General features: G+C 52.0%; 1 protein-coding gene across 1 annotated transcript; it reads right to left on the bottom strand.

Annotated features, from left to right (window-relative positions):
- Positions 1-3,669: 3,669 nt before the first annotated feature.
- Positions 3,670-25,357, bottom strand: EIF4EBP1 (eukaryotic translation initiation factor 4E binding protein 1). Its single transcript, XM_027122833.1, has 3 exons — positions 25,125-25,357; positions 6,294-6,473; positions 3,670-4,111 (listed from the first exon to the last, which is right to left on the bottom strand). Exons 1-3 carry the CDS (start codon positions 25,267-25,269, stop codon positions 4,080-4,082), a joined length of 357 nt encoding a protein of 118 aa, XP_026978634.1. The 5' UTR covers positions 25,270-25,357; the 3' UTR covers positions 3,670-4,079.
- Positions 25,358-25,519: the final 162 nt, after the last annotated feature.

Raw genomic sequence — 25,519 nt, 5'->3', positions numbered from 1 at the left:
GAGGCCTGGACGCGCTAAATCCTGAAGTTTATTTTAAGGAGGCCAGGTTTGATTTCAGCAATGAAAGCTGGATGCACAAAGCAAGAATCACGCTTGCCTCAATTGCTAAAGGTATGTTGCCTCGCCAGGTCGGCTCTGGAAAGCAGGGCTTTGCTCTGCTCTCCAGTGCCTAAAACAGTGCCTGCACATGGGCACACGGTAGGTACTCGATAAATAACCTTTGCACAAATGAGAATATGCTACCAATCTCCTAAAGCCCAGACCGCAGTTCCAACCAATATGGTACAAAGGGCATGGGTTTTGGGCTTCCCTGGTGGCACAGCGGTTAAGAATCCGCCTGCCAATGCAGGGGACACGGGTTCGAGCCCTGGTCTGGGAAGATCCCACATGCCACGGAGCAACTAAGCCTGTGCACCACAACTACTGAGCCTGCGCTCTAGAGCCAGCGAGCCACAACTACTGAGCCCACATGCCACAACTACCGAAGCCCGCGCACCTAGAGCCCATGCTCTGCAACAAGAGAAGCCACCGCAATGAGAAGCCCATGCACTGCAACGAAGAGTAGCCCCCGCTCGCCGCAACTAGAGAAAGCCCACGCACAGCAAGGAAGACCCATTGCAGCCAAAACATAAATAAATAAATTTATTTTTAAAAAAGCATGGGTTTTGGAGCTGGACAGAGTTGGAATCCTAATTCTGACGCACACTAGCCATGGACATGTGTGAAATGGAAATAAAAACACTCACCTTATGTTATTGGGACCATAAATAAGATTGTAGTAAATCTCCAGACATAGAGAAGGCCTTCAAGCAGTTTTCCCCTCAATAATCTAATCCTGTGCTACCTCAGTTTACCTGGTGCTATCCAACACTCTTCAGCCTCACAGGACACCCTTACACACACCATGTCCATCCCAGACGCACCCACGCTCACTGGGTCCCCTCTACGGCCTCCATGTCATCTGCACTCTCCACGTGCTTCTGTCCCACTGGCCTGTCACTCTCAGTCACTGGCACTTAATCGCACCTCCTGGGATTATTTCATACTTTCTCAGGTGTCTGTCTTGAAATTCTCTTGCATTGCCTCAAGGCCTGGCATCATGCTGCGTGTGCATGAGGTTTAGCAAAGGCTCGTTAAATCACAACAAGGGTGGACTTAGCTGGAAAAGACCCCATGCTGGGTCTGTCGATGAAGCCCACCCTTCCTGAAGTACTGGTTTCAGACCGTGGGACCTCGTGCTTGGCCCTGTGTCCTTGGGCCTTTTTTTGAGTCCTTTAGCAGTGACCATCACACTAGAGGGTACCAGTAAAAAGATGGCCTACGATGGAACCTCAGTCTGGCTACCTGGGAGCTGGAGGTATGCCCACAGCTGTGCCAACAGCAGTGGAGATTAGAAAAATCATTTGATCAGGCCCCTACGCTCTGCTTGTGCTTGCTAGAAACATTCCCCAAGGTTCTGTTTTGGCCTTCTCACTGCTTACTCTGTGCCACCCCTAAACTGGCATTCCTCTCTGGGTCACTCAGACCATGATTTCCTCCACCTCACCAAGTGGTCAGAGGCTATACCCCTTCCCATCTGCACTACCCTGGGGTAGCCTCTTCATTCACATTCGGAAAACCCAACAGCTTTGACATTCCTCCAGCTAACGTGCTCTCCTGGCCCCTGTACCTCAGGCCATCCATGATCCAGGAAGGCCCCCCCTACATTAAAACCCTACCTGTCGGGCTTCCCTGGTGGCTCAATGGTTAAGAATCCGCCTGCCAATGCAGGGGACATGGGTTCGAGCCCTGGTCCAGGAAGATCCCACATGCCGTGGAGCAACTAAGGCCGTGCGCCACAGCTACTGAGCCCACGCGCCACAACTTCTGAAGCCTGTGCACCTAGAGCCCGTGCTCCACAACAAGAGAAGCCACCACAATGAGAAGCCCGCGCACCGCAATGAAGAGTAGCCCCTGCTCGCCGCAACTACAGAAAGCCCACACCCAGCAACGAAGACCACTCCACAGCACCCAGCCAGGATGATGCTCAATACCTGGGTTTTCTGGTGGAGATACTTCTGTTCTGTGGGAAGGCTCACAACTTGTGAAGAATGTTCTTATTGTCAGAGAGGCCAACTTTTTTTTTTTTGCGGTATGCGGGCCTCTCACTGTCGTGGCCTCTCCCGTTGCGCAGCACAGGCTCCGGACGCGCAGGCTCAGCGGCCATGGCTCACGGGCCCAGCCGCTCCGCGGCATGTGGGATCTTCCTGGACCGGGGCACGAACCCGTGTCCCCTGCATCGGCAGGCGGACTCTCAACCACTGCGCCACCAGGGAAGCCCCCGAGAGGCCAAATTTTATACTCTGTCCCTTGGATCCTGAGAGGTAGGACCAAGAAGGGGAGTGCACTTGTGATCATGTAGACTTGTGAGCACGGCCTCTGGTTGCATGTCAGAAGGGGAGAGGGAGACGCTTCTAGGGGAAAGCTGAGGGATTGGGAAGACTGGGCCAATCTCTACTCTGATCCTAGTTGGGGCTTTAGTTGTTGCCTTAGCTCAGATGGTGGCCCCTCCACCGTCTTACTCCCTAGCCAGGGGAAAAGGATGTGCTGCATGCCTGGAGTCAACATGTCCCCACGGCCGGGTCCTTCTGCACACTGTCACCAGGCACAGGGATTCCAGCTGCCGTCACAGTCTTTGCCAGGAGAGGAGACTCCAACTCAGCTATAGAAAAAAACCAGGCAAGGGACCTGGCCACTAAGGCCTTCTGCTCCCCAAACGGCAGGTTGACAAGTGCTGAGTCCAGAGCTGGTGAGGTCCAGGTCAGCCATGCCCTCGTGGTCAAAGGCCATCCACCCCCCAGCATACCCCGTGATGAGAAACACCTGCTGCTTCTCAGCAGGGACCTCTACGTGGCATTCAGGGCCCTTAGAAATCTGGCCCCCCCTTTTTCTGTCATTTATAAGCCACCCCTCCTCACAAATTGCCCGCTCTGGCCAAAGCGGGGAACTTGATGTCTTGTCCTTGTACAGCCTGGTTCCCCAAGACCACCTGCCCTTGGCAACATGGGCCCCTGCCTCCCCCCAGCCAGTCGTTCTCAGGACCCAACGGTAGCATCACCTCCATGAAGCCTCCCCTTGCGTGGACCACTCGCTGGTTACCAACCCTATACAACCTCTTTTACGCTACCTTTTCTCATGGGCAAATCTGACATTTCAGTGAAATCCCCAAGGCAGAGAGCTTCTCACATCCATGTTCCCCTGGCAGCTCATACAAAGGGACACTTGACAGACACCAGGGGCACGTGGATCAGTAAGTCGATGTCAGCGTGGGGTCAGGCTCTCCTTCCCTTTGATGCTTGCAGGGAAGGGCCCGCAGAGCTAAGGTGACTGAGCCACTGGACACATTTGGGGGGGACACAGCCCAGAAAAGAGGTAGCACCTAGCACCGCAAAACAGGAGATGGAGAGTAGTGCAGCTCCAACCCTGCCCCGATGACATCTGTCCTGGACCCGCGTGCGCTGTTACCTTCCCAAGCTGGACAGCGAGGCCAACCCGTGCTCTACTCACCCCACGGGATCCGTGTGACGGTCAAGCGAGATGCTGTATAGAAAGCGCCTGACAAGCATGGCACAGAGTAGTTGGCATTAGCTATCCACATGGAGGTGAAAAGAGCTCAGACAGGGGCCAACGCTTGGCCCTAGGGCGAAGGTGGCTTTTATTTCCTTTCTTGGGAAGGGAGGGGGAGGGGAGCTTTCCCACACACCAACCTGAGGAAGGGGTGGGTGCGCCCCCCGGAGGAGGGGGCTGGGAGAGCCGGAGCGTGTCCACTAGCTGGCCCTGGGCTGCAGGGTGTGCCTGAGGTCACTGCCCTCGGGTGACAGCTCCTGCAGGGCTGCAGGCACACGGAGGTATCTGCTGGTGTCCACGAAGGGGGAGGGGAGCAGGTGCCCTGAGCGAGGGAGCAGCGGGCGGGGCTGGAAGGCTCCACACCTGACAGCTGCCCAGCATGGTGACTTTCATAAGGCCTGGCTGGTGTGACCCTTCTCCCGAGACGGGCCTCTGGGGCCCAAGCGGCGTTGCTCACTCCGACGGCTGGCCCTTTAAATGTCCATCTCAAACTGTGACTCTTCACCTGGGGAGAGAAGAGACAGAGGGCCAGGTGAGCCACGGGCATGTGGGAGCGCTGACATTCTAGAGGCCAAGAAGAGGCGTGGTTTCCCATTCTGCTGTTCCCACAAGGAGAGCAGGGCCGGGCCAGGTCTGTGCTTCCAAGGAGAACGGAGAGAGGGCAGGACCAGGAATTCCCAGAAACACACGTCCAGCTGTGCTCCCTCCCCCAATCCCAAATGAAGCACAGAGACCACGTCTCCCCACAGGAGAGGTGACAGCCCTGAATTCTGTAATAAGAGTGAATGGCTCCTTGTGATTTGAAATAAATACAACTTCCCAAATATTTCTTAAACGTAAGCCCTTTCTGAGCACATGTCCCAGCTTCTGGTTTAGAAAGTGGTACCCTGACCTACTAGGCATACATCCGATTTCCCACAGAACAGCCTGACCCTGCGATACAGAAGTTATTTGGGTAATTCAGCCACTCACTGCCCTTGTCCAACTCTTACCATTAAAATTTTCAAGTAATTCATGCTGCGGCAGCTTGTTTTTTTCTTTTTTTTTTTAAATTAATTTATTTGGCTGTGCGTGGTCTTAGCTGCGGCCCTCGGGTTCTTCGTTGCCGTGTGAGGGATCTTTTAGCTGTGCCTTGCGGGATCTAGTTCCCTGACCAGGGATTGAACCCAGGCCCCCTGCATTGGGAGCGTGGAGTCTTAACCACTGGAGCGCCAGGGAATTCCCTTGTTTTCCTTTTTAATGGAACTGCCTCCTTCACGGTCTCCTGGCCAAGGCTGCTCCAAGGTTCCACAGGGCAGGATGCCTGCTGTGACACCCGGAGGGGAACAACTACCCTCGTCTACCCACAGATATGTGGGTCCAAGGGCAGGAGCCTTGGCTTCTCATAGCCAGTTACGCAAAATGGACAATCATGTCCCCCTCCTCCACTACACCCCATCCCAACAACCATGCAGACCACTAGGCTGTTATTGTGGGGTCAGAGCTGTTGGCCTGGGGCACTGCTGGGCTAACCTGCATTTGTTATGGGCCAGAGCAGTTCCAGAAACTGGGAGGGAAGAGGGTGTGCAAGTGCGGGCGATGGACAGCCTTCAGGTAGTGGTGACACAACCATTTCAGGTGTTGACAACCTCCATCCTCAACTACCAGTCTTTGGTTTAAGCAGGGGGACCGACCACGTGACTCTATCCCTCCTTCTCTCCATCCTGTAACACAGGGCAGGGAACTGCGCTGCCTGGGGCCGTCCTTCCTACTGCGCTCTCTGTGCCCGTCCACCTCCCTTCCCTCCAAGGCTCTCCAAGTCTGAAGGCAAGGCAACTGGGGCCTGTCTTGGGAGGTGGGGTTCCCGAGTTAATAATGAACCACATCCTGCAGGCGATGAGTTCTGGGGAGACGGGTTCTCTGCTGCTGTCAGCAGAGCCAGCCCAGCCTGAGGTCCCAGCTGCTTCCTGTCCGGGCTTGGTGTACCGCCTTTGGGTGAAGGGTCAGCAGCCTCCAGGCTGACTCAGGTTGTCTGCGAGTGCTTATGCTGCGTCCTCCGCGTAGCGGGAGCGCACAGATGCTCTGGCCAGCCAGTCCCGATGCCACAAAGAGGGCATTCACACACCTCTGCCGGGGTGGCTACTCTGATCGCTTGGCAGGGGGTGTGGGGAACAGACACCAGGAAAGACCCAGCTACCCCATGTGGTACCTGCAGAAACAACTGGTTGCACTGTTTCTACTGTCTCCAGAATCCGCTATGGACACCCTAACAGAAGGCATCCTGGATGCCTTTCTGATCCCACAGACATGTAATTTCCTAGAGGGTGAGGATGCGGTGACTTTGATGTCACCTCCTGCCCACAAATATCGTGGGTGGGCTCCGAGTATCACAGACACGCGGAAACACTTCAGGGACAATTACACAAAGGTTATGAAAGTGCTTCTCAAAGTGGCTGCGTGATCCCCTGGCAAGCTCCCCACTAATGAGATTTTATGAGGCCAAATCGCCTTTCCTCCGGTTCCTGGGCCCCTTTCCCCGGGAAAGCTGGTTCCGATGAAGTTCTACACTCCAGTCCCTACCCGCACCCTCTGGACTCTGGGCAGTTCCAAGCAGGAGCATCATTCCCCTCCCTGGAACTCCCCGTGAGCGGATGGGACCACACGCATCCCCCTCCCCAGGGAGAGCCTGGCCGAGCCCGGCCACTCACCGCCCGCCGGCTTGTCCTCTGGGCTGCTGCTCAGGTGGTCCTGGCTGGCTTCTGTAGGGGGCTCATGACCCACAGGGCTAGTGACCCCGGGAATGGTGGGCAGGTCCCGCGGGGGCGTTTTGGTCACAGGTGAGTTCCGGCACTCCATTAGGAACTTCCGGTCGTAGATGATCCTGGTACCTGGCAGGGGGCGGGGACATTGATAACGCCATGGCGGACCACCCGCTCCCCCCCAGCCTGCTGTTTTCCCTCATGTCTTTGAGGTGTGGCTGCAGCGCAGGTGGGGGGTTTTCCTGCAAAAGCCCGGACGGAGGAGTGAGGCTTACTCATGCCTGGCTGCAGCCCAGGACCCTGCTGCTACCAAACTGCCTTGGCTCCCCATCCCGCGGGCGATCCTGTGGCCCCCTGACCGCATCCATCCTCCCCTGTGCTTGCTGCTCACAGCCCACCAACTCACTCCCAGACCCTGTGCTCGGTGTCGCCACTCACGACAATCACATCCGACAGCGGAGAAAGTGCGTTTTTTATGCATTTTTCAATTCTGTCCTTACAGCACCCTCGTGGGATATCCAGAATCTTTAACTCCATTAACAGAGGGGCAAAGAGAAAAATCAAGTGATCCCCCCAACCAGTAAAAAATGAGAACGCTTCCTGTCTGGACTCAAGCCCTCCCGCCCCACGCCGCTCTTCACTCAGCCCATCTCCCCTGAGACACCCCCGCCCCCAGCATCCTTTACCTATCCGCTCCGATGCGTCCCTGCACTTCAGGGCTTCTACACAGGAGAGAGGGTGACTCTCCTTTCTCAAGAGTCACCCTAGGGTGAGGAACCGTGTCTTATGACTCACTATCCTTAAAGCACCCAGGACCCCTCCTATGAGGGCAGCTGCCTGGGAGACTCCTTAAAAAGGGAGTGTTTTCTCAAGCAGAGGACCCAGGAGCCTGGTGGGAGGCCAGCTGATTCCTCAAACAAGAGTGAAGACTGAGAAGGTTACCCCCATTGGGCCCTAGTTTAATCCTGATTATCTCAGAAGCACCAGCATGGTCCTAGTAACATAACACCTCCTGAACATTTGCTGATGGCTCCCTTCTCAACAGGAGCAGGCCCCAGGCTCCTAGCCATCACCAGGCAGAGGAATCTAGCCAGAATTTAAAACTGTCTTCTTGTCATTATGTTTCTTTTTATAGCTACCTTCTATTTACAGCAAGTGAGTCTGGTTTTTCCATATACAGTTGTGATATCAAGCTTCCTTTTAATAAATACAATAGGATATAATTGAATATGGTAATAGTACATGTTATATATTACATGATATATGTAATAATAAAAACTAAATTTAAAGGAGAAGGTGATATAAAGAGAAATATTAAATATATGTACAAGTACAATGCAAAGTATGATAAAGACTGCAGAGGAGGGACTTCCCTGGTGGTGGAGTGCTTAAGAATCCGCTTAACCACTTAAGGGTTCGAGCCCTGGTCCGGGAAGATCCCACATGCCGCGGAGCAGCTAAGCCTGTGAGCCACAACTACTGAGCCTGCGCTCTAGAGCCCGTGAGCCACAACTACTGGGTCCATGTGCCACAACTACTGAAGCCCACGCACCAAGAGCCCGTGCTCCACAACAAGAGAAGCCACTGCAACTAGAAGCCCGCGCACTGCAATGAAGAGTAGCCCCCGCTCCCTACAACTAGAGAAAAGCCCGCATGCAGCAACGAAGACCCAACACTGCCAAAATAAATAAATAAATAAATAAATAAAAAGACTGCAGATGAGGGAGAGGTCTAAGTTAGGGATTAACATATACATACTACGATATATAAAACAGATAACCAACAAGGGCCTACTGTACAGCACAGGGAACTATATTCAATATCTTGTAATAACCTGTAATGGAAGAGAATCTGAAAAAGGATAGATTTATATATATATGTATTGCATAACTGAATCACTGGGCTGTACACTTGAAACACTGTAAATCAACTATAATCCAATGAAAAAAAAAATAAAGACTGCAGATGGACGGTGAATGGCCCCAGTTTAGAAACCAGGATGCAAGGACTTCAGGAATGCCCTTCCTTATCAATAGCCCTGAAATACGTCCCTCACTTAATGGCTCTGCTGAGTGACATTCCAACAGCTGAGATTCATTTCTCAATGTTGAGCACTGCCTCTCTGTTAACCCTTGGAGCCAGGAGAGGGACCGGTTTGCATCTGAGCTCTGATGTGAGTTAATAAGACTGGGCTCCAGTGCTGAGGATGACCCGGGCTGCTGGAGAGCAGAGGATGGTGAGAGATACCCAAGGTGAACTCTGCCTCCTTGCTGAGTTGTCCCAGTCAGACTCGGGCCTGTCTAGGCGGCCGCCCAGTCTTGCTTTCCTCTTCTGAGAGGCAGTATTGCTGGGGCTGACAGCCCTGCCCCTCATCACCAGCAGGACAAAAGCTCAGAGCTCACGTTTCCCAGGGGGAGGCGTGGACAGCAAAGCACACAGAATGGCGCTGTACGTTAGGCTCTGCTATCAACCAGCCGGGTGGCCCTGTGCACCTCACCCTCTGTGCCTGCCCCTGGACCCCCGCCGTTCGGGCCTCACCTGTACCATGAAGGGCTGTGTGCCTATGAGCCCGGTGGGCTACAAATGGAGAACAACGGAGCCCTCTCCTTGAGGGAGGACGTCCTGGCTTCAGAGATGGGACCATTTTTCTGTTTCTTAGTTCTCACGGCCTGGCACTTTACTGCACGGCATGTGGAACTTCCCTGACCAGGGATCGAACCCGCGCCCCCTGCAGTGGAAGGGTGGAATCTTAACCACTGGACCACCAGGGAAGTCCATCATTTTTTTCTTTATTTTTATTGAAGTATAGTTGATTTACAATAGTGTGTTAGTTTCTGGTGTACAGCAAAGTGATTCAGTCACATATATATATATACACACACACATATACATACATACATATATATATATTCTTTTCATATTCTTTTCCATTATGGTTTATCACAGGATATTGAATACAGTTCCTTGTGCTATACAGTAGGACCTTTTTAATCTATTTTATGTATGAGAGTTTATATCTGCTAACCCCAAACTCCTTAATACCACCTTGGCTTTTTTTGTTGGTTTGCTCACCACAGAGTAGGGAACTGACCCCATTGGAGTTGAACCTAAGAGCTGGAGATCCAATCGTCTCAAAAAAGAACTTGGAGGGCTTCCCTGGTGGCACAGTGGTTAAGCATCTGCCTGCCAATGCAGGGGACATGGGTTTGAGCCCTGGTCCGGGAAGATCCCACATGCCATGGAACAACTAAGCCAGTACGCCACAACTACTGAGCCTGCGCTCTAGAGCCCGCGAGCCACAACTACTGAGCCCGCGTGCCACAACTACCGAACCCCGCGGGCCTAGGGCCCATGCTCTGCAACAAGAGAAGCGACCACAATGAGAAGCCTGCGCATCACAACGAAGAGTAGCCCCCGCTCGCTGCAACTAGAGAAAGCCTGCGCACAGCAACCAAGACCCAACGCGGCCAAAATTAAATAGATAAGATAAATAAATTTAAAAAAAAAAGAACTTGGAGGTCAGCAGCTTCTGGGGAGGTTCTTTAAAGGTCACTAGCCCTCAGCAATTTTTTAAACAAGTGTAGTAAAATAGAAATAACATAAAACTTACCATCTGAACTAATTTTAAAATGTACAGTTGAGTAGTATAAGTACATCCGCATGGTTGTACAACCCATCTCCAGGACTGTTTTCATCCTGCCAAACTGAAACTCTATCCAGGAAACAACTCCCCCTCTCCCAGCCCCTGGCAACCACCACTCCACTTTCTGTCTCTCTGAGCTGGACTGCTCTAGGTGCCTCATATAAGTGGAATCATGCAGTATTTGTCTTTTTGCAACTGGCTCGTTTCACTTAGCATAATGTCCTCAAGGTTCATCTACATGGTTGGACCCCATGTGGGAATTTCCTTCCATTTAAGGCTGAATAACATTCAATTGTATGGCTATACCAATTCTGTTTATCCACAGACATTCGGGTTGCATCTACCTTTTGGTTATTGTGAATAATGCTACTAGGTACATGGGTGTGCAAATATCTTGAGGCCCTCCTTTCAATTCTTCAGGGTACATACTCAGAAGTAGCCCCCAGCCTTTGAAAAGTCAGTAATTACGCTTAAAAGAGAAAAAGAAATAAACAATGTGCCCTTTATCCTATGGCTAGTGCACTTATTTAAAAATAAAAATCCTCATTTCAGTTAATAAAATCCATAATCTAAATGTCAGCAGAGGTGGCACCCAAGACAGCCACCATCAGAATAATTCAGCCAGGGATGGAGGCTGTAGGATGGTAAACAGGGCGTTCAGAGAGTCAGCTGACAAGGCATGGAGCCTGGGAGGGGAGGAGACCACAAAGCCACCACTGACTAATTTGGGGCTGGTGAAGGATAGGAGCTGGAGATGAAGCTGCTTTGGCTTTTTAACCCTTTCTTCTTCCAACCCTTCATGGGATCCACCATCACACAGCTTCAGTGAACAGTGATCTTCTGGAAATTCCCTAAGCCTCCCACAGAGGACGCAAACGTTACAAAACACACACAGTCCCATACTGTCAAAAATAGGAAACCTTAGGTGACAAGGCTGCTGCTGTCTCCTGGAACTGGGGACGTGGCCTGCATTACGGGGACAGGAAGTGGGAACCAGCAGGGGATGCCACGGCCCCTGCGAGGCTGAGCGAGGTGCTGGTCAAGTGTGATCCTCTGGCACGTGTGGGTGTCACACCAGCCGGTGCCCACGTAACACTCTTCAGCTGAGGGCCTGCTTCCTCTCCATGTAAGGGAAAATGACTCACCTCCACTAGGTTTCTATAAACAAAAGCTTTTGAGGATCTAGGCAGCTTCCAGCTGGTAGAGCCAAGACAGTGTTCCCTGCTGCTTCTCTCACAAGTCGTGCAAAACACCAAGAACAAGTAGAAGCACATGCTCCCACCTGGGTGCAAAAGGGGCTCCAACTGTTCTCCAAATCACGATATATGAAGACAGAAAGTGAATGGAGTTGTGGTTCTAACAGAGAGAGGGAAAGGGTGACAACTTAATGCAGGAAGGTGGCAGTGGAGGTTACAACAGGAAGCAAGCGGGGTCCGAACCCAGGAAGGTTCAGGAATTAGAGGCATCAAGGAAAATGGGGATGGGGGCTGAGAACAGGGAGAGGTGCCACACATTCCTCACCCAGGAGGAGGGGAGACAGGGAAAATAAGTAAAGCTGACCTCCTGAATGGTGGCCTCAAACGCCCAGCCCTGCCCTGCCTCAGAATCAAGAGTAAAGATAAAGATCTGTAGAAACGGATTTTGGGAGGGGGGTATCCCAAATGCAAAAAACCAACTAGCCACATGATTGAGTCCACCAGTCTCCACAACTCACAAGGGGCTTCCGGTCAGCTCTTAAGCACCTCACTCTTAAATATAAACAGTCAAATGTCTCCATGCATTTCTGAAAAAAGCTCCCAACATTTAATGAGATTCAAATAAACCAACAGGGACTTCCCTGGTGGTGCAGTGGTGAAGAATCTGCCTGCCAATGCAGGGGACATGGGTTCAAGCCCTGGTCTGGGAAGATCCCACATGCCGAGGAGCAACTAAGCCCGTGTGCCACAACTACTGAGCCCGTGCTGTAGAGCCCATGAGCCACAACTACTGAGCCCACGTGCCACAACTACTGAAGCCTGCATGCCTAGAGCCCGTGCTCCGCAACAAGAGAACCCACTGCAACAAGAAGCCTGCGCACTGCAACGAAGAGTAGCCCCTGCTCGACACAACTAGAGAAAGCCCGCGCAGCAACAAAGACCCAACGCAGCCAAAATAAATAAATAAATAGATAAATTAAAAAAAAAAAAAAAAAGAATCTGTCTGCCAATGCAGGGGACACGGGTTCGAGCCCTGGTCTGGGAAGATTGCACATGCCGCGGAGCAACTAAGCCCACATGCCACAACTACTAAGCCTGCACTCTGGAGCCCATGAGCTACAACTACTGAGCCTGCGCTCTAGAGCCCACGAGCTACAACTTCTGAGCCTGTGCTCTAGAGCCCACAAACTACAACTACCGAGCCTGTGCTCTAGAGCCTGTGAGCCACAACTATGGAGCCCACACGCCACCACTACTGAAGCCCGTGTGCTGTAGGGCCCATGCTCCGCTACAAGAGAAGCCACTGCAATGAGAAGCCTGTGCACCTCAACAAAGAGTAGCCCCTGCTCACCGCAACTAGAGAAAGCCTGCACGCAGCAACAAAGACCCATCACAGCCAAAAACAAAACAAAACAAAACAAATCAAAACCAACAGGAGAAAACAGTTAATAAAGGGAGCAGAAGACATAAAGATAACCAATTAGAGATAGTACCCGAATCCTGGATAATAGGAAGTCAAGAAAGAGAGAAAAGAAAATTTGATCAAAAGAATTTAATTAAATAGAAAAAAAGAAAAGAGACTTTTACCGAATTGAGAGATGAGTCTTTTTTCTTTTTTTTTAAAATCAGTTTGCTGTTTTTATTTTTTTAATTTTTATTTATTTATTTTTTGGCTGCATTGGGTCTTCATTGCTGCGTGCGGGCTTTCTCTAGTTGCGGTGAGTGGCGGCTACTCTTCATTGAGGTGTGCGGGCTTCTCACTGTGGTGGCTTCTTTTGTTGCAGAGCACAGACTCTAGGCGCGCCGGCTTCAGTAGTTGTGGCATGCGGGCTCAGTAGTTGTGGCTTGTGGGCTCTATAGCACAGGCTCAGTAGTTGTAGCTTATGGGCTTAGTTGCTCCACGGCATGTGGGATTTTCCCGGACCAGGGCTCGAACCCGTGTCCCATGCCTTGGCAGGTGATTCTTAATCACTGTGCCACCAGGGAAGTCCCCGTCTACTTTTTTCAAAATAAATTTATTTATTTATTTGTTTATCTACTTATTTTTGGCTACGCTGAGTCTTCGTTGCTGCACACAGGCTTTCTCTAGTTGCGGCGAGCGGGGGCTACTCTTCCTTGCAGTGTGCAGGTTTCTCATTGTGGTGGCTTCTTGTTACAGAACACGGGCTCTGAGCATGCAGGCTTCAGTAGTTGTGGCACGCGGGCTCAATAGTTCTGGCGCACAGGCTTAGTTGCTCTGCAGCATGTGGGATCTTCCAGGACCAGGGCTCGAACCTGTGCCCCCTGCATTGGCAGGCGGATTCTTAACCACTGCACCACCAGGGAAGTCCTATAACTTTATATATATACAACTTTGATTTTTTTTTTAAACTAAGGGACAGGTTAAATAAGTTATGGGTCAGACCTACAATGCAATGCTGTGCAGGTACTATTGGAATAAGAAAAGTGTACACTGTCCACAGTATTTCATGAAAAAGTCACAGAACTGTATTTTGTGTTTGGTTATCTCTGGGGGTGAGATAAGGATTAAGGCAAAGAAAACATCTTTTACACTGAACTTTTTTTTTTTAATACAAAACTGTAATAAGGATATAGGGATATTAAGCAAACAAATAAATAAGGATATAAGGTCAGAATCTCCTTTCCTAGTAAGTCAAGTTAAAACTGCTGTGGCTGGAACAAGATAGCCTCCCCACCTCATGAAAGCCCAGGGGGCTCTCTGCTGGGCTGGGGAAGGAGTGGTAAGCTCACCCTCCAGCACCTCCAGGCCATGTGTACCAGCCCCGTCCACGCTAGACTTTAACTCCAGAACTGTATTCAAGGATCAGGAGAAGTGTTAACACTCACCCACAAAATTGCCGGTCTTTGCTCAATCCCATGCCCTGAGAATAGGTGTGCTGGGTCGGTCGTGTATTCACTCACTGAACTCCTTTGTTTGTTTGTTTTGGGGCCGCGCCATGGGGCTTGCGGGGATCTTAGTTCCCCGACCAGGGATCAAACCTGTGCCCCCTGCAGTGGAAGCGCTGAGTCCTAACCACTGGACTGCCAGGGAAAAGTCCCTCACTGAACCCCTTTGGACCACAGCAGGCCAGGTGTGAGGGATGTAAGGGACCGTTAGATATAGGAACAGCTCCCTGATCTCAGACACACACTTAGTCGGAGGAGAAAGACCTGGAAACAAACGATTACTGTCAAGTGTGTGGAGTCTAAAAATGGAGGCATAGGTGGGGATCACAGAGGGACAGGGAGAGACCTACCCCATGTGTACTGCTGGCGACAGAGAATCCAAGCCCCCTGACCCTAACCCCCTGAGCCAGAGAACCATCCAAATCACCCCAATTCTGCACTGCCCCGAACTGGGGGGTGGTCCGTGGGCGACTCAGATGGGAGGTACTGGAGGTACAGAGCAGGGGAATCCAGAACCTGCCACCCTGCAGGGCCGGGGGGAGAAGAGAGGCGGACCGCCCCCACCCCCATCAGCCTTCCAACCATTTGTGTAGCTGGGATCCTGTTGGGTGCTGGGGGAGAGTTCAAGGTTGGGTCTCGAACTACATATAGAGAATAACTGAGGCTGCCCTCTAACTGAAAGCCCATTCAAATGCATGGCCGTAAGTCCAGCGGGCTGCCAGAGTTCCCAGCTACGGAGAGAAAGGGTGGGAACAACACTGGAGTAGGGGTTGGTGGGAGAGAATACAGCGCTGCTCTTCCTACAGCCTAGTGGTCAGAGACCCAGCTCTCCCACTTGCTGGCTCTACCCACTCTGGGCGTTATTGCTCCATGTCTCTGTGCCTCGATTTCTTCCTCTGTAGAATGGGGATGATGGTGATGACGACAGTGCAACTTCACAGGGTCACTGCGTGGGGCAGCACAGTGGCTGACACAAAGTAAGCCCTAAACAAACAAACCCTAGCTATTACCATGGCCAGTGTGGCTTCAGGTGACATACTTTACCCTTTATTCAGTCCCATCCACACCAGGGATCAGTTGTATGGGGGCCAAAACAAAGAAACACAAAGAACTGGGACAAATCAGAGGGAAGGCAAGCAACCCTGCGAAGAGACTTGTGGGGAAAGGGCAAGGGTGGAGATGGGGGAGGGTAAGGGCGTCCTCCATCCTTTTTTGGTCCACAGAAACATGCTTCAAGAACCACCACAAGGTGACTTCCCTGGGGGCGCAGTGGGTAAGACTCCGCGCTCCCAACACAGGCGGCTGGGGTTCAATCCCTGGTAAGGGAACTAGATCCCACATGCATGCCGCCACTAAGAGTTCACAAGCCGCAACTAAGGAGCCCACGGGCCACAACCAAGGAGCCCGTCTGCCATAACTAAGACCCGGCACAACCAAATAAATAAATAAATAATTTAATTTAAAAACAGCAACAGAAACAAAAGAAAAACACCACAAGGGGACTTTCCTGGCGGTCCAGTGGTTAAGACTCTGCGCTTCCACTGCAGGGGGCGTGGGTTGGATCCCCGGTGGGGGAACTAAGATCCCATGTGCTGTACAGTGTGGCCAAAAAATTAAAAAGAACTACGGCATGTTTGATAACTAGTGTCATCTGGGACTTTAAACTCCTTATGTGCACCAAATGCAAGAATGGCATTTTTTCTCCAGGCAGGTTTTGGCGTGAGGACAGCTTGTTTGAACATATGAAGCAAGGCAGACCTTCCCTAGGGTCTGGTTTCCTCAGCGGTAAACAAGGGCTTGTTCTGGGCTCATTCTAACTATTTTTAAAGCACCAACCCTGTGCCAGGATTTAGAGGTAATCTCTCAGGTCTGTTTCAGCTCTGACACCAACCGTTTATTTTTAGGATCTCCTTGTGGGCAGGTGCTTTTCAAGTGTAACTAGCCCGGGGCCGGGGACGCAGCAGTTCTGGGCTCAAACCCGGGTGTGCCACACACCAGCCCTCATCTCCCAGTCCCAGCTTCATTCCACAGCTCGGTGCCAACAAGACCCGCGCCTCCCAGGAGTGGCCTGAAGATCACATTACCACGTGAGCCCTGTCTGCCTGTGGGCAGGGGGGCGGCGCTCAGAGCCTGACCTGCTAGGTCTCCGTGGCCCCCTCGACCCCCCGGAGGGAGACACATTGTCCTCGACTCGCAGACAGGAAACTGAGGCTCAGAAAGGCCGGCCCCTCGCAGCCATCCTGAGGCAGACACAGCCCACGTCGCCTCCGACCCCAAACACCAGCCTTGGTTTATAACGAGCAGGGCAGCGGGGCCACCGCACCGGCCACTGGGGAAGTCGCAGGGGTCTCCAGATTTCTGCCTCCTTTCCCGCCTGTTTGGCCAGAACAGGACGTTCCCTGGGAGGGAGGCCTCCTAGATTCCTTCTTCATCCCCCGCCCCCCCTGCGGTCCCGCCCTCCCCTCGGGGGCCAAGCGGCGTCTGGATGCAGCGGCTCCTGTAAGTTGAGACGCTGGTCCCTCGCTCTCCCCGGGCCTCCCAGGCAGAAGCCCTCCTCCCCAGGACGTGAGGCCCAACAAGAGTACAAGCGCGGAATTCCTAGAACTGCTGTTCCCCTTCCAGGGCCGGGAGAGCATTTCACAACACGGTCAGGCGGAGGGCCGGACGCCTGTGCTCGGACGCGGGCCAGCCTCCCGGGAGCCACGCACTCGGATGAGCTTACAGCCGGCTCACCGGCGGTGCCCCGACGACCGGGAGGCACAGCTGCAGCCGCGCGGGCCCGCAGGGCTCTCCCTCCCTGCCCTTGCCTGGGCGGCTGTTCTTGCTGGGCAGTCTGCTTGGCAAGCAGAGCCGACCGGTCTGGGAGAGAATCGTGGTAGAGAAGCAGAAGAGCACGCTCCCTCCAAGCCTGCCCTTCACGTCTGGCCCCGCCAGCTCTGCAGAGAGAACCAAGATGCCCACGTTCTCAAGGGTCAAGGGGTCTTATGAAGGTCCTGGAGTAACAAAGGTGCCACCAGCGAGTGGCAAAGGGCCCCCCCTTCAGGCCCCATGAGGGAATAGGCCAGTTGATTCGAAAATTAAGCAGAAGGGACAAGGCTTTTACAGGGACGTTCAGAACAAAATAGTTGAATGAATTCTTCTAGGGCCAGCCCAGCTCCTCCCCGTTCCCTGTGCACCTGGCAGAGACAGGTAAGGCTGCCTCCGAAACTCACTACCAACAGGGGAGTGCCCGTCTGAAATGCCCCACCCCTGTTGTTGCTGGAAACGGGAGGGGCCCTGTTTTTTGTGAACGGCACCCCCCAAATTCACATGCAGAAGCCCCAACCCCAAGTACCTCAGTGTAACCCTAATTGGAGAGAAGGTCTTTTAAACAGACCATATGTTAAAATGAGGCCATTGGGTAGGGGCCCTAAAACAACATGCTGGTGTCCTTGTAAGAGGAGAGAGAGATTCCACAGAGGAAGGACACCCACCAGGTGCAGAGGCAGCAAGAGGGCTGCGGTCTGCAAGCCAAGGACAGGGCCTCAGGAGAAACCAAGCCTGCCGGCACTTTGATCTTGGACTTCCAGCTTCCAGACCAAGGAGAAAATAAACTTGTTTAAACTACCCAGTCTGTGGATTTTGTTACGGGAGCCCTAGCAAATTAATATAGGCCCACTTTCCCCTTTTGTTCAGAAGAGCAGAAGAGAGAAGCCCAGGGCTTCCCTGGTGGCACAGTGGTTAAAGAATCCGCCTGCCAATGCAGGGGACACGGGTTCGAGCCCTGGTCTGGGAAGATCCCACATACCACGGAGCAACTAAGCCCGTGGGCCACAACTACTGAGCCTGTGCTCTAGAGCCCGTGAGCCACAACTACTGAGCCCCCATGCTGCAACTAATGAAGCCCACGTGTCTAGAGCCCGTGCTCTGCAACAGGAGAAGCCACCACAATGAGAAGTCCGCTCACCTCAACGAAGAGTAGCTCCCGCACCGCAGGTAGAGAAAGGCCGCGCGGAGCAACAAAGACCCAACACAGCCAAAAAATAATAATAATAATAAAATAAAATAAATTTTTAAAAATTTAAAAAATAAAATAAAACCCAAGTCTGCTTCCTTTGTGAAGTCTCCCTGCCACTCCCCAGAGCCCTTTAAAAAAAAAAAGAGAGAGAGAGAGAAGCCCACTTATACACACCCACTCTTTAAGGCCAGAGACCCAGTTCTTCACCTCCACACCGTGTGCCTCACCAGGCGTGTGCTGACTGTGAACCCGTCTGTACTCCCAGTAGTCTCCCTCCCACCCACCTGTGGACTGCTGGGCTCAGACACCTGACATCATCCTCTTGCCAGTATTGCAGAAAGTCAAGGATGTTCAAATGCGAGTGCTGAGCAGGGCTGGGCAAGCACGGGCTCCTCTGAAGGGTGTACCCAAAGCCCGGCTGCTTGAAGGGGAAAGAGGTAGGCTGGGCGGCAGTTAGTAAGAGAAGGCATGACACCAAGTGAATGTATGGCCCAGTGGCCTGGCACCATGGCCATCTGTATGGTTTGCGTTCTGGAGCTGGACAGAAGGGCTTGAAAATGGGGCATGAGATCTATGACTCAATATTATCAGGAAGGTGTCCTCTGTTCTTAAACCAACGGTCAATACACAGGCTTGTGATTCCTGTCTGCTTCTACACCTGGCCCTAGCTCTGCTGGCCACACAGCAGGACAGGCAGTTAAGTCTTCTTAAAGGACTGTTCTTTGAGGCTTGGCCCTTATGGAACATCGTCTAAAAGCGTGGTCCGCATAAATCCTCCAATCCCTGTTTGCACATGTGGCTTCCCTCATTCAAAGGAGTTATTTTCCCCTCTCGTTGAATCTGGGCTAGCCCACAGCTTGCCTTGACTGACAGAATACTATGTCAGTGACATTATGTGACTTCTGAGCCTAGGCCTTAAGAGGCCTTGCAAACTGCCATGGAAATAAGCTCACATTCTGAATGATGTGAGACCACGAGGACAGAAAGAGAGCCCAACCTTCCAGCTGTCCCCAGCAATGCCCAGACAGATGGCTAAGGCCATCTTGGACCTTCCAGCCCAGGGCAATCCAGCTGCCAACTGTATGCAGCCAGATAAGTAGCTCAGGCAAGATGATCAAAAAATGCCCAAATGGCCCAAAGAAAGAAGAGAAGTAACAGATTGTTGTTGTTGTTGAAGTTACTAAGTTTGGGGACGGCTTGTTATACAGCAGTAGCTAACTGATACAGCCATTCTCATCAAGACAAGTATCTCTGGGTCTAGTATCTGAGCTCTCCCCATGAACCTTCATGGGCATAAGCAATGGGTTACAAGGCCCATGTCTTGAGCATCCAAATGCCATGGATAGATGTCACCTATTTCCACCTAGTCAGCAATACTGACTGCAAACAAGTAAATAAAGAGCAGCAATCCTAGTGTCTAAGACCTGGGCCCCAATACTGAGTTGCTCAGTATAAAAAGTCACTTCCTTCCACTTTCTGCTCCATAATGATGGGGAATAATACTGGGATAAGTGGGAAAGTTCAGAGAAAGTTAGCTTCTGCCTCTGGGACTTTCCAAGATAAATAACTATACCTGTAACTGAAAGGACAGAAAAGAAAATTCTAAATATTCTTATTAAGCCAGCTCAGACCCAGGCCTGGTGGTAGAGACACTAGGTTACCCTGAGAATGCTTTCATTGCAGGAGTCTTTTCAACCCTTCACCTTCTAGACGTCACACGTAGCTGGTGGCACTGCAAAATAAGCCGTCTCTGAAAGAACTTCCTATCTAACCTAGGGAACAAACACGTAAACAAATACACGTGATTCACTGTTATGAATCATAAAGCAGGAAGAACGCTGGCATGGATCTCAGTAAGATGAGAAAGTAACAGATTTTTCCTTTGTTTGTTTGAACACACAAGGATCTATGCACACAAATGAATACCTTTTGTCTGTTTCACCTTAAGAAGCAATCCTTTTTTCAGTAATGCTGCCCTTTCCTAATTCCTCTTCCAGGAACGACATCAAATAACAACCTGACAAGCAAACGCCTCACTACTTTATACCAAGAGAACAATACGGTACCATCCTGCTGGCCCTTTCACCAAATGTGGTAATGAAGGACTTCTTTGCTCTTTCACGAAAAAACAAAAAAACTCCTTTTTCAAATAATGAGGCCCTGCCACCTTTGAGGAAAAAAATACATAAGCTTCTGAAGGCAATTCAAATCCAACAGCTGTGTCTGCATTGTTAGAATGTAAGGCCTACCAGGCCGACTACTTAGAGCGGGCAATTCTCACTTAATATCATACAGGTTCTCAGGGGTGGCGTGGGGTGTCTGTCTAATTGCTTCAGTCTATAGATAAAACTCTGATGCTTATAATTCTACTTCAGGTGTGACTTCATCTTTCTAACTTGCAACGCAAGCCCTCGAGGTCACACTGTCTTCCCAGGCCATAAAGGCCTTAAGAACAGGGAGACCATGGGCATTGGAGGGAGTCTGGGATGCTCTACACCAGGGTCCTCGTCAAAGTCTTTAATGAGGCACATAGTGTGGAATGTTCCAAACGCTTTAAAAGGAAGCTCAGGTCAGTGTAAAAGGAGGCCCATTACAGTTCCCTCCTTGCCTTAATGTCAAGTTCTTTTAACCTGTAATAAAGAGATAATGTGGACTTCCCTGGTGGCACAGTGGTTAAGAATCTGTCTGCTAATGCAGGGGACACGGGTTCGATCCCTGATCAAGGAAGATCCCACATGCCACGGAGCAACTAAGCCCGTGCGCCACAACTACTGAGCCTGTGCTCTAGAGCCCGCAAGCCACAACTACTGAGCCCGCGTGCCACAACTACTGAAGCCTGCATGCCTAGAGTCCGTGGTCCGCAACAAGAGAAGCCACCGCAATGAAAAGCCAGCGCACCACAACAAAGAGTAGCCCCTTGCTCACTGCAACTAGAGGAAGCCCGCGCGCAGCAACGAAGACCCAACGCAGCCAAAAATAAATAAATAAATTTATTTTTAAAAAAAAGAGACAATGTGACTAAGGCCTGGGGACACTGGCTGTACCCCAGCTTCAGTGCCCAGCCCACCTCCCCATCTTCCCGGCACTGTCTGTTCCACAGCCAGACCTGGGAGCTGCCCCAAGGTAAGCTTCCTGGGCACAGATTTTGTTTGTCTAACCAAATAGGGTGCCAGTAACACCTGTAGTCCTACCTGCGTACCTCTGATTAACCTTATCCAGGTCCAGGGCTTAGGTATGACTACCCCCCAAGCAACAACCCCTATAGCTTTGGGGTCAAACATCCAATAAGGAACTGGGAACATAGAGGTTGGTGGGGGAAGGGTGGATGAAGGTATCTGACCCACTCAAAGGTTCTGCTGGTTTATGGTGTTACTGGAGATTTTTAAGACTTCACAGATACAGAGAACAGACTTGTTGCTAAGGGAAAGGGGTGGTGGGGAAGGGAAGGATTGGGAGTTTGGGATTAGCAGATGCAAACTATTCTAATATATATAGAATGGATAAACAACAAGGTCCTACTGTATAGCACGGGGAACTATATTCAGTATGCTGTGATAAACCATAATGGAGTGAAGTGAATAGGGCTCTGTGCTTCCAAGGCAGGGGGCACAGGTTCGATCCCTGGTCAGGGAACTAAGGTCCCTCATGCCGCAGAGCATGGCCAAAAAAGAAAAAAAAAAAAACCCTAATGGAAAAGAATATGAAAAGGAATATATATGTATAACTGAATCACTTTGCTGTACAGTGAAATTAACACATTGTAAATCAACCATACTTCAATAAAATTAAAAAAAAAACAACCCACAAGACTCCACAGACTCAAATATTCATCTGTGACACTCCCTGAAGTAAATTTCTCTTAAGTTCTCCAGATACCTAACTTCAGATCAGTGACTCAGCCTGTGTAGGGTTAATGACCATGGAAAGCAAAGTGAGTCACACGCATGGAGACGGCTCAGGTCACCTGCTCTCATTCTGCCCCAGGGACAGACACTGCAGTGCTCTTCCCAGCAAGAGTGACCAGCAGACACTTTACTCCAGTAGCTCCTGACACTTCCCACCCAGGAAGACTCTGTCAAAAGCCTGGCTCTCCAGACCCTGGTTTAAAGATGGATGCCAAACCCAACCTCAAGAGAAGTTTACCTGGATAGAAGCATCGCTTTTGGTCAGACCGCGGAGGACTGAAACGGTGAGGGCTGTCACATTCCACTAATTCCTGGGTACTCGGAGTGTGGTACTTACACCAATCACTGGGAGCTAGTTAGATGACCCAGCAGTCCCACTACTGGGCATATACCCTGAGAAAACCATAATTTAAAAAGAGTCATGTACCAAAATGTTCATTGAAGCTCTATTTACAATAGCCCGGAGATGGAAACAACCTAAGTGTCCATCATGGGATGAATGGATAAAGAAGATGTGGCACATATATACAATGGAGTAGTACTCAGCCATAGAAAGAAATGAAATTGAGCTATTTGTAATGAGGTGGATAGACCTAGAGTCTGTCATACAGAGTGAAGTAAGTCAGAAGGAGAAAGACAAATACCATATGCTAACACATATATATGGAATTTAAGAAAAAAAATGTCATGAAGAACCTAGGGGTAAAACAGGAATAAAGACACAGACCTACTAGAGCATGGACTTGAGGATATGGGGAGGGGGAAGGGTAAGCTGGGACAAAGCGAGAGAGAGGCATGGACATATATACACTACCAAACGTAAGGTAGATAGCTAGTGGGAAGCAGCCGCATAGCACAGGGAGATCAGCTCGGTGCTTTGTGACCGCCTGGAGGGGTGGGATAGGGAGGGTGGGAGGGAGGGAGACGCAAGAGGGAGGAGATATGGGAACATATGTATATGTATAACTGATTCACTTTGTTATAAAGCAGAAACTAACACACCATTGTAAAGCAATTATATTCCAATAAAGATGTAAAAAAAGAAAAAGAAAAAGAAATGCAGAATCTTAGGCCCCACCGCAAACCTACAGAATCAGAATCTGCATTGAAATGAGGTCCCCAGGTAACTCGTATGCACATCGAAGACTGAGAAACAGCACTCCAGACTGAAGCAGAAGAGGGCCAGGAATGGCCTTTCCTCATTAGGTCAAGCTCCTCTGCCCTGGGCAAAGGGGCGGCAAAGGCTTGGGCTGAAGTGGGTTTTGGAGGAAGACTCCACGACTTGGCTGAGGCAGAGACAAGCCTGGATCCTCCAGGTTACGGGCTGTGAGCTGTGCCTCCCCGGCTGGACACCCCAGACAAGAAAGACCTGGCTTTAGGCTCCAGGCACTGCTAGCTTCCTTCCTGTTGGCCTCAGAAACGAAGTTACACTCTGATGCCCCTTCTTCTCTCTCTCAACTGAAGACCTTCAAAAGGAGGTAGATTGGCTGAGGTCTGCCCCAAAGCCCTATTTCCCAGTGCAAAGTGAGAAGGGGCAGCTCCCTATCAACGGCACCCCTGGCTATTGCTTCCAATCCGACCCACCCCATCTAGCAACAAAGCTGCAAAATCGGGCCACCTGAGCCTCAGGCCTGCCTCAGTGCCCACCCCGAACAGATCAAGCACAGGTTCACACCCTCACTTGAAGGAGCCCCAAAACTGTCCAGAAAAGTCCCGGTAGACACATCATGACACAAAAAAGCAGAACAGCGTGGACTATATAAGTTCCAGCATGGAAAGAGAATTTGAGTCAAAGAGTGGTAGGAAGGGTCGCTGGGAACGTTTCCCTGGATCATTTTTAATAGATGAGGCAGCATTTCTCCCCTCTATGCTTGGCTGCTATTCCTTCTTCAATCTGTGGAAACGGTGTGACACTGCACAGTGGGCACGTATTTGGGGCCTCAGTGCCGCGTTCCATAGAATAAGGCGGCACCGTTGTACAAGAACGTCTAAGATCGCTAACAGCTCTAACACTGTATGTTTTGGATCAAACAGCTCCGGACCTCGGATCTGGCTGTGCTCGCTGGTGGCGGGACAGCTGCCTGAGAAAATAAGCATGTGGCCCCGACGCTGGCAGGCGACGAGGCTGCAGACCCGCCCGCGCGCGTCCGTCCCCACCCGTGGGTCTCAGCGGAGCGCCAGAATCTGCGGCGGTTTTCGAGTAGTTTGGGAAGGAGCGGTGGAAGAGGGTGGAAGAGGAGGGGGGAAGGGCAGAAGCGGGTGAGAACAGCGCGAGGACGAGAGGGAAGTGGTGAGCACGAGGGTTTCATCATGCAAACGCGCGGGCAGGTTTCATCAGCGCCCGTGCGCCGGGACTCCGGGGCTGGGAGGGAACACCAGGCTCCCGAGGGCAGCCCAAGGCGGGCCCCCACCCGCGCCAGCTCAGCTTCCTCTTCCTCATCCATTCTCAGGGAGGTCACACGGTTCCCTCCCCTCCCCCCCCGGGCAGAAGAACGTGTTTTTCTGCACGGCGCTGCCCGCGGCCCCAGGTCCCTTCGCTGAGAACCACACGCGTAAAAGGGCGATCTGCCACCCGTGTCGTCGAGGCACTACTGGAGCAGGCGAGCACCCTCAGCCCAAAGCTGGGGGTGCCTCGGGAAGGAAAAAGGGCTCCGCAAGAGGCAGTGACGCCAACAACCTATTCCATAAAAACCCCAGGCCCGGCCTCTTCTTGGTTCGTGGGTCACCCTGACCCCACCCTATTTCGCCTCAGAACTGCCCCCAGCACCCACAAGGGGCAGCACAGCTTGGCATGTGGCAGTCCTGGAAGCGTGCGTTTGTTTGGGTGAGAGAACTCAGCTGTCTCTCCCAAAAAGAAGGAAACTAATGTGGTGGCATTTGCAGCCGCGGCTCTGGAGTTCGCACCCAGAGGGCGGGCTATGGAAGGCGGCCCCCCGTGCGCTCCCTGTGGCCACCTCCGTGACCCTCACCGCCTCCCTGATGCCCCGTATCCGTTCTTCCCAGCCGCCGCGCCCCGGAGCCAGGTCGCCACGTCCAGCTGGCGGTTCCCGAGCCCTCGAGCTCTGCCCAGTCCGTTCTCCACACCGCCCGCACCCAGAGCGGGCGCGCGGCGACCCCCGAGCCCGTGCCTACCTCCCGGGGTGGTGCTGAAGAGCGTGCCGCCGGGGGTGGTGCTGTAGTCCCCGGGCGGCAGGTGCACGCCGTCGCTGAGGACCACCCGGCGAGTGGCGGGGATGGCCCGGCTTGGGGTCTGGCTGCAGCTGCTGCCGCTGGACATGGTCTCCCGAGCGCTCCGCCAACAGCCGGAGCGGGGCCCTCACACCCCTCTGGCCTCGTTCAGTCTCGCTCGGGCCCGCCCCGCCCGAGACCGCCCCTTCCGCCTCTCGGGGTGACGCCCCCTGGGATTTGTAGTTCCTCCCGCGCCGCCGCCACGCCCACCTCCCCCCGGGCCGAGTGCTCTGCTGTTCCTCCCCCGCGCTGGGTCTGAGGCTTCTTACCCACCCGCTCCAGCGCGCCGAAGCCTGCGC

The sequence above is a fragment of the Aethalodelphis obliquidens genome, unplaced genomic scaffold (assembly GCF_003676395.1).
Source record: "Aethalodelphis obliquidens isolate GAN/ISIS:26980383/991018 unplaced genomic scaffold, ASM367639v1 scaffold25, whole genome shotgun sequence".
NCBI lineage: Eukaryota > Metazoa > Chordata > Mammalia > Artiodactyla > Delphinidae > Aethalodelphis > Aethalodelphis obliquidens.
Note: the sequence above shows the minus strand (reverse complement) of the source record. Positions and strands in the feature narration are given on the sequence as shown.